Source organism: Leguminivora glycinivorella, chromosome 4, assembly GCF_023078275.1.
Source record: "Leguminivora glycinivorella isolate SPB_JAAS2020 chromosome 4, LegGlyc_1.1, whole genome shotgun sequence".
NCBI lineage: Eukaryota > Metazoa > Arthropoda > Insecta > Lepidoptera > Tortricidae > Leguminivora > Leguminivora glycinivorella.
In genome coordinates, this window is record NC_062974.1 from 7,498,003 (window position 1) to 7,512,667 (window position 14,665).

The 14,665-nt window shown below is 37.3% G+C and overlaps 1 protein-coding gene across 1 annotated transcript in view; it reads right to left on the reverse strand.

Annotated features, from left to right (window-relative positions):
• Nucleotides 1-14,665, reverse strand: part of LOC125225172 (Down syndrome cell adhesion molecule-like protein Dscam2) — a 249,772-nt gene that overhangs the window by 190,736 nt on the left and 44,371 nt on the right. Inside the window, exon 3 of the mRNA XM_048128749.1 lies at nt 4,171-4,342. Coding sequence (XP_047984706.1) covers nt 4,171-4,342 — 172 coding nt within the window. The remainder of the gene's footprint in view (nt 1-4,170; nt 4,343-14,665) is intronic.

Sequence of the window (14,665 nt, forward strand, 5' to 3'; positions counted from 1 at the left end):
TGGTCCAGTAATAAGACCGTGTGACTTTAAATCTCTGGTTAAAATCCCGGCTTGTACCAATAAGTTTTTCGGAACTTAAGCAAGTAGTGTCATTTCACATTTACCAGTCGGTTTTCGGTCAAGGAAAACCGGAACGGACTTATTGCAATAAGGCCAAGTTTACCTTTAGGGTCTTTGGAAGGTCAGGGGGTTTGGAGGTTTCATAAAGACTAGTGCCTAAGCCAATTCTCGCGATTAGTTGCAATGCCGATGCGGCCCCTAGGCTCTCATTAGCCATGGTAATGCCGGGATAGCGCAAAGAATAAGAATTATAAAAATTAAGTTCTTGAATTGAATCAGAACCCACAAACATTTTAATTTGTACGTGAACTGTAATCACGATTTCCGAGAACATTTGAAATGAAATACCGAAATATTCTTCCCAGGAGTCTAACATTCTTGCATATAACGAAACTTCACGGTCTAATTGGTACAAGGCTTGCAAGGTTTCACTTCCTATCTGAATTTCCCGTACATACTGCAGCGTCTTATAATTGCTAGGCTGTTACCGATACCCGCATCTATTCATAGTGAACCGCTGGGTACGTAGCCAAATGCACAAACGCTCACGATAATATTGTTATCGTAGCTAGCTATCTCTATCGCTCTTCCGTATTAGCGCGACAGAGCTAGAGCGTCAACGATTGTCATTTCGGCTAGGCCGGCTGATCTGTACTACCCAATGAGGCATAACAATTCTGACATCGCCAGTTAAAATTTTAATAGAGGCCCCTGACGTTTTTAAAAGGGGCAACGGCGGGGGGGCCGGTATTATTTGGCGCTGTCACTTCTCACTTTTTTGCCAGCGACAGGCTAGGACGTGATGGGATGAGACAGGAGATTTTTGTAGTAGGTACAGTACATGGTGCAAAAATCGGTTTGGACACTGAAATACGTTTCACAATTAGTTTGCAGTGTGCGGTGACGCAGAATATTCAGACTATTCGACATGAGGTATATCATCAACGTGGTACCAGTCTATGTCTCTACGATACACTCTATTCAAAGCAAAGCACCTGATCCATATTCTATGCGGCGGTCGTTTATACGCCTCTGTTTGATAACTTTTTACAATTTGTAAGTTTCAATCCTCGGCGTAGCTGGAGGATTTGAAGGCGGAATGCATAAGCAGCTGTTTGAGTTAGACAAGTTTTTCTGGCGTTTCAAATAGTTTTGTCTTTGAACTTCAAAGTTACTTAGTGCTGGAAAGTTTTAATAAAAACTGATCACCGGTACGAGTCAATGTAACTTCTGTGTTTTAGAACTTCAAGAAACTTATACTCTTAAACAACAAAAAACATTGACAATGCTTTTCAATTCATGAAAGTTAATGTTTCCGTTCTTACTAGCAAGATGTGTGAAAAAATGAGATACGATGGTGAGAATGTCACAGTTTAAATAAGCGATGAATGGCAGCCATTGGAAAGAATTCAAATATAAAAAAATGGCGTAAAATGTCTTTACAAATAAATGAGTATGAGTATGAGTATGAGTATGAGTATGAGTATGAGTATGAGTATACACAAGACCTACATAGAAATAGTAAGGCCGACAAAACAACCGTGTTTTAAAGTAGGTACTAAGTAAGTATATTTGGGTAATAAAATAAATAATAGATGTAGTTAGGCCTTTAGTGACACGAATTTATCGCCACCACTGAACTCCTGTTTGAATAATAAGCAGTTCATACATTCGAGCGGAAAATGTATGGTAAAGAGGTTTCGATCTCGGATGACGTTGAATATGTATTACTGGTAAGTCTGGTAACAGTCGTTCGATGCCTAGAGAGATCGACAACATGCAATGCAATTCTAGATGGAAGTTTAGTTGTTGAAGACAAACCTACCACACAAAATAAAGTACATAATTGTCGCGACAGTATGTCGCCGCGATATATTTCGCAATTTATTTTTCTATATGATAATAATGACATAAGGACGGGTAGTCTATCTCGCAACGAGATAATTTTTTACCAATCATGTGCTATCCCTACGGGTATAAACCGCGGAAAATAGGCTACTTGCCTCCTAGTCAAATCAGCTTCTTTTTAAGAACTGTCAAAACGAATTTGAACGACTTGCTTTTATGGAATTTATATGAAATCGAATTGAGTGACGTCACGGTCAACTGAGTTACTTTATATATTTTTACCTGACTTATTAAATAGAAATTGGATTCAAAAATAACTTCTGTCCATGTTTTTCGTATAATTATCTGATGCCTTATTTCGTGCATAGTAAAAAACATTTTATTTTAACTACAGTCAAGTTCCCTATTGCATGTAAACTTTGGAATTCGGCAGGGTATAACCAAATTCGGTAGGAAGCGCAATATGTCAGCCAAGAAGCACGTAGCCTATCTCCTTAATAAAGAGTTCTCAGCACCTGAGCCCAGATATTTATAAATGTATGGCGCGTGGTGTTTTTCAAAGCTCGGTGAATGTCAATTCGATTTTTGGTTTACTTATTCAAGAAGCTCGGTGTTCGCGGAAAATTCGCAGGAAGTGTTTGGATATATTTTAGAATTGGAAATTGGAGTACCTTTGTTTTGCGTTTGAAAACTGACAAAGATATTTCATTTCAACGTACACAATGATGACGGAGAATATGTATAACGCCAGGTTTTGTGTTTTACTTTTTCTATGATAAAAAGGAATTGTGTCAGCAAGGAGACACTTTTAAAACCATTAAATATAAAACGTAGAAGTTTTTTCTGTATACGCAAATCCTAAGACTTTAATAATAACGACTCATCAAGCAGAAAAGGTTTGTCTACACTGTGCGTACGGACTGCTTTATCCTGCCATTTACGCTATGAATGGTCCCAGTCTAGCTAGCACAAACACTACGTACAGTTTGGTTTATTCAAGCGATGCTATGGAGTTTAAACTACATGCAAATATTCTAGGTTCACGCTGACTTTCTTCATGTTACTTTGTAAGTCACGTACTTAATCTTGTGAAAGTTCAAAGGAGTGAACTTATTTTAAATTAGTTCTTCCAGTAAACTGTAATCCTTTTAAATAATGTTATAATAACTGTATAATAATTTACAAGTTCGGCATTAGTTCGTTCTTTCAGATTAAAAAGTCATGTTTGTGTGATTTTAAAACAAACTAATATCTGCTCGTACGTATTTAAACAGTGTGTTAACCTTAATAAAATTAATTAATAAAATTAAACGCATGTTTTAGTTAAATAACTATGTTAAATGATGCTCCTTTAAACGAGCCTACTTGCTAGTACACTACATGTAGACCTTCAAGAAATGCATGTTGGTTTCGAGATCATGCACGTAGAATCTCAGCTCTGGGAACCCTGGTTGGCTGGTTGCCAACACTCACTTCAAGGCCGCTGTACACATGGGGCCAACGGTTGGATCAACTCTTGGTGGAACGCCTTAGCCAAGCGTGTAGAGGGCTATTTGGCCGTATGTTGGCAGTTGGCGCTAGCGCTGGCCAGCCAACCGACTGGTGTCGGTTTTTTGTTCACATATCAAAGGATCTTGGCGCTAATGGCCAACTGCGTTCACACGTTGGCGCCTCATTCAATTTGTCGTCAGCCGTCAGAGAGGACAGTAATGAAAGATTTATGAAAATAATAAGATTATCTATACCAATAATAGTGTTGATTTTAGGAAATACAATACCCTTACAAATGATTAATTTATTGGCAAAAAAAGATAAATGTGCTTATCAGAATATTCAATGAATTGTTAATATTTCAGATAATTTAATTTTATCACGAGGTTTTTTAGGGGGACATTTATTAATTAAATTTTGCTGACAGCGTTAATGACCTAGAATTATCTAGCCTTTTCCATTCTACGTCCATCTTTTATAAAGGGCTAATGCCAAGTGATTGGTTCACCAATGTGTAAACAGCGACTCTTATCTTGGCCAAGGGGGTGCTCCAAGGGTTGGCCCAACCGTTGGCCCCATGTGTACAGCGGCCATCAGGTCAGAGGTAAGTCAGCCAGCCACGATGAGGTGAGATGTGGTAAGAAACCGTGTACCGTCCACAACACCTGTTTCAGTATTGTTGACGAACATCAACCGCAACAGATCGATCAGGAATATGGACCACTTATACTTATCACGTTGGTCTGTTAATACACATTGAGTCACACTCACCTTAGGCCAGGCACGTCGTCGAGCGGCGCGCCATCCGGCATTTGCCACGCGAGCTGAGGCGGTGGGAAGCCGTGTGCCGCGCACGACACCTGCGCGCCGGTGCTGTTGGCGAACACCAGCCGGGCCGGCGGCTCCATCAGGAACACGGGCCCGTGCTCTTGGCCCTCGCCACCTGGGGACAAAATTTCAGTTTATTGCGCATCTATACAAACCATTCGAGAAGACAGAAGATATCAACTTTAACAACACAATATTCATTTAGTGTTTGTTTTATCTATGATGTCCTATTTTGTGACTTTTCTATTACCACACAAAGTCTATAAACATGCATTAAATACTTAACCTACTTGAGCCGGAACATTTTCAGAACCCTTTTTTTACTTCATCGGTGCCAACCAAGTATGTGGCCCGCTTTGTTATAAGCAGTCACCATAACCTGTGGACACCACTGCAACTCTCTACTTAATAAGGGTTCCTGTTGTACCTTTTTGGTACGGAACCCTAAAAAATGGTGTAAAAAATTACTAAGTACAGGGTAAATTACCTCGCATACTTCTCCTTAACTACAAATAAAGTCATTATATAAAACTATCGGACTTAGTATTATACTACGCTATCAGTAAACTTTCCCTATTACTTTCCAAATAAGAGCTATTATTACATATTTTACAGGATTTATCACGATGTAATTTGTACTACATCCGCCGTGACCATATTTGATGTAATAATGTTTTAAAAATGCATATTCATATTTTTATTACGCGACTCGACTCGACTAAAAGTAGTTTTAACTTTATTTTGTTTATAATGAATATGGAATGAAAATGAATAAGTAAAGAGTAAATGTTTTGAATGGTGATGTCTAAAATATATATTATTTAGTGAAATGACAATCTATTTCGAGACCATATTCTTAAATCCGCAACGCAGGCTTCGTCAGCTGAATACAAACTCCGTTATTAGTCATTCCGTTATTCGTCAAAAAGTAAAATAATGGAAAATTAAAACAATGGATTTTATTTAGTTGATACTTATCGAGTATATTAGTTTTTAATAGGTTTAGGTAGCAGAAGTGAATTTATTTCTTTGCCCAGGCTTTTGTCACATGTATATATATAGTATGTACATAATACCTACATATGAATTGTGCTTCAATCTAAACATTATATTTTATTTAAAAACTTTAGATTTAAAAAGGACAATAAAGTGACTTTATCACTTGCATAAAATAAAAAAATTTGAACGAATACGAAATTAACATTGACAGACATTCGACACCAAGAATAGAACAAGTTTTTTTTCCCTGACTTCGCCTAAGTGGAAATAGTATTTATTCTATTCTTTATTGATTCCCTGCATCATCAACTTTATATTTAAGAAACAATTATAACGCCTGATAAAAGTAAAAGGCAATAACCTAATTTTAGCGGAATGCTTTTATCTATTATCAGGCGACGCCTCAATTATCTAACTTGAAGAGAAGTGACATCATTTTTAGCCTTTTTAGGGATGAATTTTGTGTTAAGGGAAGGTTCATAATCATTTACCAAATTTCAACAAAATGGTAATGCGGATTAAGTGTGAAGGAGTAATATAAGCTAAACAGACAGGCACATTTTCTTAAAGTATGAATGTTGGAAATTACCAAGACCAAGTGAAAAATGTAAATGACCCAATGAATGAATTAATATGTGATGGCATCTCCGACACAAACAGACAGACGTACCAGATCAGACAGACCTACAGACAAGATAAGACACACATTTTCTCATACTAAGGACTAGTCATTTCCCGCCTAATTAAAAGGTGCAAATGACGATTTTTGCAAATTTAATCTTATGTCACAATTTGGATTTCGTTCAACCCCTTTTTGCCAAGAGTGGCTCTGCCTACCCCTTTATAGGATACAGGCGTGATTATATGTATGTATGTATGTAATCTTATGTTTGCAATTTTAAAATACTATTTTGTAGTTAATAATGTGTTTACCATGAATAAACCATTGAATCTGAATCTTAATCAAATATGCATGTTCGAGACAAACGAAACGTCTGATAAGGACAGACAAACAGAGAGACACATTTTCTCACACTAAGGATTAGTAAATCCCCGTCCAAGTTAGAGATGCAAATGTCGTATTATGCATGTCCGTCCGACTGCTAATTCGGCGAATCGCGGCTAACTCGGGACCGGATTGACGGGTTCGTCGGTTTCTGGGGCGAATATTGATTTATCAATTAAGGATGCTGGTTTAACCACGTTACTTGTACGATTTTTGAGAGATTATGGGGTTAAACTGAATACTTAGCAGTATTTTCAACATTTCTAATTTTAAGGAAAACGTGAAGAAGTAATACATAGACATACAGGGAGACACAGATAGATAGACAGGAAAATAGACAGACATACAGTATGTATCAGTAATTTCCAGTCAGGCAAACCTACAGACAAGACAGACATATTTTTTTATACTAAGGATTAGTAATTCCCCGTCCAAGTTAGAGATGCAAATGTCGTATTATGCATGTCCGTCCGTCTGCTAATTCAGCGAATCGCAGCTAACTCGGGACCGATTGACGGGTTCGTCAGTTTCTGGGCGAATATTGATTTATCAATTAGGGATGTGGTTTAACATTTAACACTTCACTTGTATGATTTTTGAGAGATTATGGCTAAATATAATACAATACAATACAATACTCTTTATTGCACACCTCACATAGTTTACAAGTAATACACAAGAAACAAAACAAATTAAACAGAGGTAACAACAGGCGGTCTTATCGCTGAAGAGCGATCTCTTCCAGACAACCTTTGGGTACTGGAGTTAATATAATCAGAATATATGGTAGGTGGCTCTAAAAATATGAGAAGTAGAATTTAAATACAACCAAACAACACAAAACACTCATTCAAATAGACATACATAAATAAGTATAACCATAAACATACATAAACATACACATAAATATATATATAAAAAGGTTTATATTCATAGAGAAACAAACAGCAGTGTCATTCATAAAATCTAAGGAAGGGAAAGATAGTATTCTTTAAGGTTTGATTTAAACGAGGCAATAGATTGAGAACGTCTTAACTCAACAGGGAGAGAGTTCCACAGTCGAATAGCTTGGAAAGTAAATGAACGATTATAAAATTTGGAAGATGAAGATGGCACAGATAGAAGGAAATTTTGAGAGGATCTAATTGAATTAAGATAAGAGAAACGCTCCTTGAGATAGCGGGGAGTTGCTGGATTAAAAAGTATAGAATAAAGAAGAGAAATTATGTGAGAATTCCGACGACGACGGATGGGGAGCCATTTTAGTTGAGATCGAAAACTGGAAACATGGTCGTATTTGCGCAGCCCAAATATGAACCGAATGCAGACATTTTGAATACGTTCAAGCTTACTTAGCTGATCCTCAGTAATATCCAAATAAGAAATGTCAGCATAATCAAGAATGGGATGAAGTAATGTCTGAGCAAGCGCAATCTTTGTAGGAATAGGTAGAAAGTTACGAAGTCGCCTGAGGGAACCTATAGCGGCAAACATCTTCCTGCTCACTTCGCTCACTTGAGGTACCCAGGTTAGAGAGTTATCCATGATAACGCCAAGATTTCTCACCTGGTTGGAATAAGGGATTTGGACATCATCAAACACCACCGGAGAAAGCTTAACGAAATCGATTTGGGAAATCAGTTTAGGGCTGCCAATCACAATCACTTGAGTTTTCCCTGGATTTACTTTAAGACCATAATTCTGACTCCAATCTGATAAGCGTTTCAAGTCACGATTTGTGCCCTCTATGACTGAATCAAGTTCATTGAACACTCCCTGCGAATAAATTTGAAGGTCGTCAGCATAAAGGTGATAGTAAGAAGAGAGATTAAGAGTGATGGAGTTAATAAATATAGAAAATAAGAGAGGGGACAGCACACCGCCTTGTGGAACACCAGCCAGCGTGCTGCACCAAGAAGAATAAGAGTTATCAATCTTTATTCTTTGCCGACGACCAACCAAATAACTAAAAAACCAGTCAATCGCCGTATCAGATATGTTAAGAGACCGTAACAAAGCGAGCATAATGTCAAAATCAACCGTGTTGAAGGCATTGCTAAAATCTAAGAGAGTAAGAACGGTAAGTTTCTTATCGTTCATACCCATTCGGATGTCATCGGTGATTTTGACAAGAGCCGTAGTAGTGCTGTGGCCAGGACGGAAACCAGACTGAAGTGGATTTAATAGGTCATTTCTATTCAGAAAGGAAGTTAACTGCCTATGTACTAGCCGTTCAAGGACTTTGGATAAGAAAGGTAGAATGGAGATGGGACGATAATCAGAATAAGAACTGGGGTTGGATTTTTTTGGCAATGGTATAATATTGGCATCCTTCCATAAACTCGGGAAGGTGCTAGATGCTATGGAAAAATTTAAAATACTAGTGAGGATGGGAACAAACAAATCAAGAAGAGGGAGAATCATACTACGGCTAATACAGTCAACACCAATAGCATTGGAAGTGATGCTTAAAACTGCCTTCCTGACATCGTTCTCTGTGAATTGGCAAAAAGAGAAAGAAGAGTAATCAGGTTTCGGCAAAGATGACAAATGATGGAGGGTACTAAGCTTATTTGGACCGCTAAAACAAGTAGAAGACGAGAAATGCTGATTTAGTAAATCACAGTTAACATTAGATAAATTAGAAGTTTGCTGAGTTTTGCCAATTCCCAGAGATCTCAAGAACTCAAGTAAATTTCAGCTATTTATATTGCTAAATATCTTTTTTTTAAACAAAAAAAGAAGACTTATTATAGAGTTATGTATAAAACTGTACATAATTAGGACTAAAACACATATTCTCATATATAATGCTCGCTTTTCGGCTCGTTTCATAAAACAACACTTTAGTTTTATTGGCTTATGCGCCAGTCACATAATAGTATTTTATGCAACAGGCATTTAAAGGAGGTCAAAAAAGACGAGTGGCGTGGGTAACAATTTGAGGCGAAGCCGAAAATTGTTATAAGACGCCACGACTATTTTTTGACTCAGTTAAACACGTTGCATACAATACTTTTTCTACGACCATGCACTTACTTTTTAATAGTTTTCTAGAATAACTTTCGTGAAATTCGCACTGTTTCCTGTATACTGTATACGCGTCGGCCTCCCCTCTGTTTCTGCACTCACCCTGTCGCTCGCACTCCCCCGCGCCGCCGCCAGCCCCCGGCGCCCCGCGGCCCGCTATATCCCTTAAAGGCTACCTAACAATGCTTTAAGAGCTATATCGTATGCGTGGGTGCACGGGGCGCCGGGCGGGGGCGGGCATCTTTTATGTAGGGTTTTAGCGATCTATGCACGACACTAAATGACGAATAACAACACGGGAGTAGAAAAATAATATAACTAGTAACTTACGAGTAAAGGTATAATGTCCATACTGTGGGCCTTATGAAAAGGTTCTGGAACTTGGAGTCGCGACCCTGAGCCATGGGGTTCAAGCGCACGGGTTCTTTTTACAGAACTGAGCACAAAGTTCGTCAAAACTACCACCAGAGAGCTTCCTCTTGCATACTCGTATTTTATGTCAATATAAATGTAATTTATAAACCCAGGAACGAACGATGTAAATAAAAAATGTGACTTCTGAAATAACGGGAAAATTCCTTTACTGGAAATCAGGCATCAACCATTTATTTTGTAATAGCTTTTGCCCGCGGCTTCGCTCGCGTTAAATTCGAAAATTGCGGAATGCTCCATACAAACTTCCACCCCCCATTTTAGGGAAGCGGGGGGGTTAAAAAGAGACAAAAAGTAGCCTATGTCACTCTCCATCCCTTCAACTACCTCCGCTTAAAAAATCACGTCAATTCGTTGCTTTGCTCCGTTTTGCCGTGAAAGAGGGACAAACAAACAGACACACACACTTTCCCATTTATAATATTAGTATGGATTCAGGTTATACTGAAACACAAAATAAACTGAAAGCATAATTTGATAAATTTCCAAGAGTTTAGTTTATAACAATAACTGTTTTCATAAATTAAGAAGTTGGAGCCCAGAACGATAATCCAGCAAGATGAATGGATGATCCTCTTCGGATGATCCAGATCAGCTGGACTTAAACAAATTTAATATTCGACGTGCTTAGGGCAAGCCATTGACTTATATACAAATTCGTAAGGACGTGGCATACGGACACCAAAAATAGTGACACAGCGGTCTCCGTAACATCGATGTCCATGAATGCGAGCCAATTGTGCCGTCTATGCGACCAATCGCGTGCGGTAGCGAACTCATCAAATAATCGCGTTGTCCCCCTAAGGCGCACAGTTGAAGTGACAGGAATTGCCTTATCCTGATTATGAAATCTTTGAAGGAAAGCGCATTTTGTTCCTTGAAAAACGTCAAATACGCAACAAAACGTCGGTTTTAATTACGCCGCTGTTTCCCACGTAGATGGTTCAAATCTCAATAGTTATTCCAAAGAAGATGTACCAAAGTAGCTGCTTTAACGCTCGTGTTCGTTAAGTTCAGTGTATATTTACTGGTCAGACAATTAATTTTAAGAAACTGAAGAATGTACCATTATTTCAGCATTAGGCCATTCAAGAAATGCTGCCTTCTCTTTCGGTTTTCTATTACAAAAGCAGATCATAGATAACATGACTTTTGGTTATCTTGGTGAAAATTTGCGTTTAGATTTGTATACCATTTTCTTATCTGACAGTGATGGAAAACGGTAACTTCGTTTAATACAATGGATCGAATGTCCACAGTTTCCGCACAGACAACAGAAAAAAATATCAATTTATGTCACATCGAGGGAGAGAATAACAACCAGATGCTAAAATCTCAGCAATCAAGAAATGACAGAGCTAACTCCTACAGAGCAGAGCTAAACCAATCTGTGCCTAGAAACGTTACTCAGTTCGTGATTCAATTGCTGCCCGATGTTGCAGCAAATTAACTATCCAACGTCTGCCGTACTGTGCTTCTGTAGTTTAGTAAATATTCAGTCGAAGAATGTTAAGGCTAAACATCCTTTTTATGTAAAATTATCTGAAATACTAATTATGCCTAGTTTCTTTATATTTCATTTTTCCTAATCTCAAAATGCCGTACCGTACAGTAGCCACAATGAGGAGTCACACTCAAAGGTTATAACATATGGCGCCACCCTATTATTTAGTCCATTGCACAGATAAAGAATTCCATACGTGAGAGCGAGAAGATATGTTTTTTCTCTCTCTCACATATGAATGACTGTGACATGCCCAAGCACTTGCACAGGCGCCGCCTGGCGGGATAAAATGTCAGTGTGCCTCCTCATTATTTACTCATTCGCTGACACTACGTCGAGAGCCGAACTAGTGCCGCAGAAAGGACATCGTATGTATATGTTTTTTCAGTGACAGTACGTCGACAGGTGGAGCACTGTCAACGAAAGATCACTGTAAGGCCATTTGAAACATATTTACACTGACAATACTGACAACAAAATTATATCGTAAGTACAGTCAACCAATCTGAATCCTAGGCTACTGTAGAACCCTTTCACAATAAAAATCAAAGTGACTGCTATAGAAAATAAAGCACGGTGTCAATACAACAGGGTTCTAGAGTGGCCTAGTATTCTAATTGGTTGACTATACGCTTGTGCCAATACAGCTACTAAGATAGGTATTAATGAGCCTGTGCTATAATTCAAAGCATAAGATTGTTTGTTATGGAGGAAAACTAGTAGGAAATTAAGTCTATTAATAAGGTAATAGAATAAGTAATGGTATTCTCGCGACACAGAATCTATACCTACTCAACAATTTGAAAAATTAATACTCATCCGTAAGAGATATACTCCTTAGAATGCCACATTACTTACTAAACTTAAGTATGTAGGTATTGTAGGTACATAACCTACTACTAGGTAACACATACATAGTGTACGACTGAATATTTCTAATACGATGTTTGTGTTTCATAATTTTTGGGTCAGTTGACATATTCTTCAAATATTCTGAATCTTGTTTTATTTATCTAAGCCCAAATAGCGAGTTATCATTATCACTAAGCGCAGATTATATATTCTAAACGAATTCTGGCAGTACGAGGGGGTAATTATAAAACGTTAATTATTCAAAATTTCACGGAAGCTATCAGATACCTTAATAATTAACTAATTACCAAATCAAGCCCCTTTCCTTCCTTTTCCTTCCAAATGCCTTTATTTCACATAAAAAATACTTTTGCGATTACACAGGATTTTTTTATCTTTTTGAATTTTGAATTTCTTTGTCATCATTTTACATTTTAAAACCATAACATAATATATCCGCGTACAGTTTTTCTAATTCAATGACAATGCCAGTTCTCGCACCGTGTACATGGGACCGTGTTCTACTTTATTGTACGCTTTTAGTAAAAAAAAAATTTTTTTTTCATTAAAATAAAAAAAATAACTCTTTACGCGATACGACATAGAAGAGAGTACAACAAGGAGCTCTCTTTATCTAAAACGTTCTAAACAGAGCAATGCCTTGAAGCTTCAAAAATACTTTACGGGATTCGCTTGTTCGTCGTTTAATTTTGTAAGAAATGTGGTAATGGATAGTCCGATCTACACCGATCTCTTCATAGATTTGTAATCGAGAGATTTCATGTTATCACTAGGACAGTTTTCATGTGCAGCACGGGGTCTAATAGCTGCCCTCATTGACTTTTTATGAAAATACACCAGTCCAAATTCTTATAATCATCATTCGCTTGCCATTATCCCAGTCACTTCTGGTCGGCGCAGCATGTGATCCTCTTCCATACATCTCAATCACCCGTCATCTCATTAACTTGCTTTCGCCTTTTATCATCTAAATTACCAAAAACTCGCGTTAAATTCGAAAATTACGGAATTGTCCAAACAAACTTCCATCCCCCATTTTAGGGAAGTGGGGGGTTGAAAAGAGACAAAAAATAGCTTATGTTATGCTCTTTTGTAATTTAAATTTGCTTAATTAAGCTTATATGTATGCATGATAGACATAAGTAGTACCTATAGCACCGATTAGTACGTAAGGTTGTACTGTTAGTACTAATTGTAAAATAAACAAAATAAAATAAACTCCATAGTTTCCATCCCTTCAACTATCTCCACTTAAAAAAATCACGTCAATTCGTTGCTCCGTTTTGCCGTGAAAGACAGACAAACAAACAGACACACACACTTTCCCATCTGTAATAAAATAAATAAATAAAATAAAAATACGTTTATTACCATAACACAAAAAGAGTACAGCAATGGAAAAAATAAAAATAAAAAAGTAATATGCAAATTCACTGAAGCTAAGCATAGAATAAGAGCTAAGTACATTTTTTTTCGTGCTTGGTAAAAGGATTCAGGTCTCAACATGTGCTAGGTTATAATAGCCAGCGTTGATTTTCAGACTGATCTTTACTCCTTTTGCCAGGGTTAACATCATTAGTAATAATAATTCTATGAGTTTTACTTATAATGTATCTCTATAATATTAGTATGGATTTATTTTCGTCTACAAACTTGTACAAAGTCATAACTGCTACCAAACTTGTAGCAAACATGTAGCTCATAGACGTAAAACGGCGTAGACCGTAGAGCCCTAGATCGTTAAACTTGGGCTAACAGCGGCTCTGTTCTCACACCGATAAAAATGTACTAAAATTGTATAGATTGTAAAACCTGAAAGTATTGTGTTACTTCTGTAACAGTTACTCCCAAATTTAATCTTTACTAAAATAAAATCTTAAACCCTTTTGCTTCACAAAATCAAATCGCAAGGGTATTTTAACAAAACCATTAAAATTTAACAAAGACACATTAATCTTAACTACCCGTCACGTCAGCAGCGAAACAGCTACAACTCTCAACTTGATGAAAATCTCAATTGCGCAAGTTTTAATTTTTAGGGTTCCGTAGCCAAAATGGCAAAACGGAACCCTTATAGTTTCGTCATGTCCGTCTGTCCGTCTGTCCGTCTGTCCGTCTGTCCGTCTGTCACAGCCGATTTACTCGGAAACTATAAGTACTACAGTGATGAAATTTGATGGGAATATGTGTTGTATGAACCGCTACAAAATTATGACACTAAATAGTAAAAAAAGAATTGGGGGTGGGGCCCCCATACATGTAACTGAGGGATGAAAATTTTTTTTCGATGTACATACCCGTGTGGGGTATCAATGGAAAGGTCTTTTAAAATGATATAAAGTTTTCTAAAAACATTTTTCTTAAAGTGAACGGTTTTTGAGATATCAGCTCTCAAAGTCGTAAAAAGTATGTCCCCCCCCTCTATTTTTATAACTACGGGGTATAAAATTCTAAAAAAAATAGAGGTGATGCATGCTAATTAACTCTTTCAACGATTTTTGGTTTGATCAAAGTATCTCTTATAGTTTTTGAGATAGGTTGATTTAACTGTAATTTTGGTTAAGTTATTGGTTTATTATATTTGCTGCTACGGA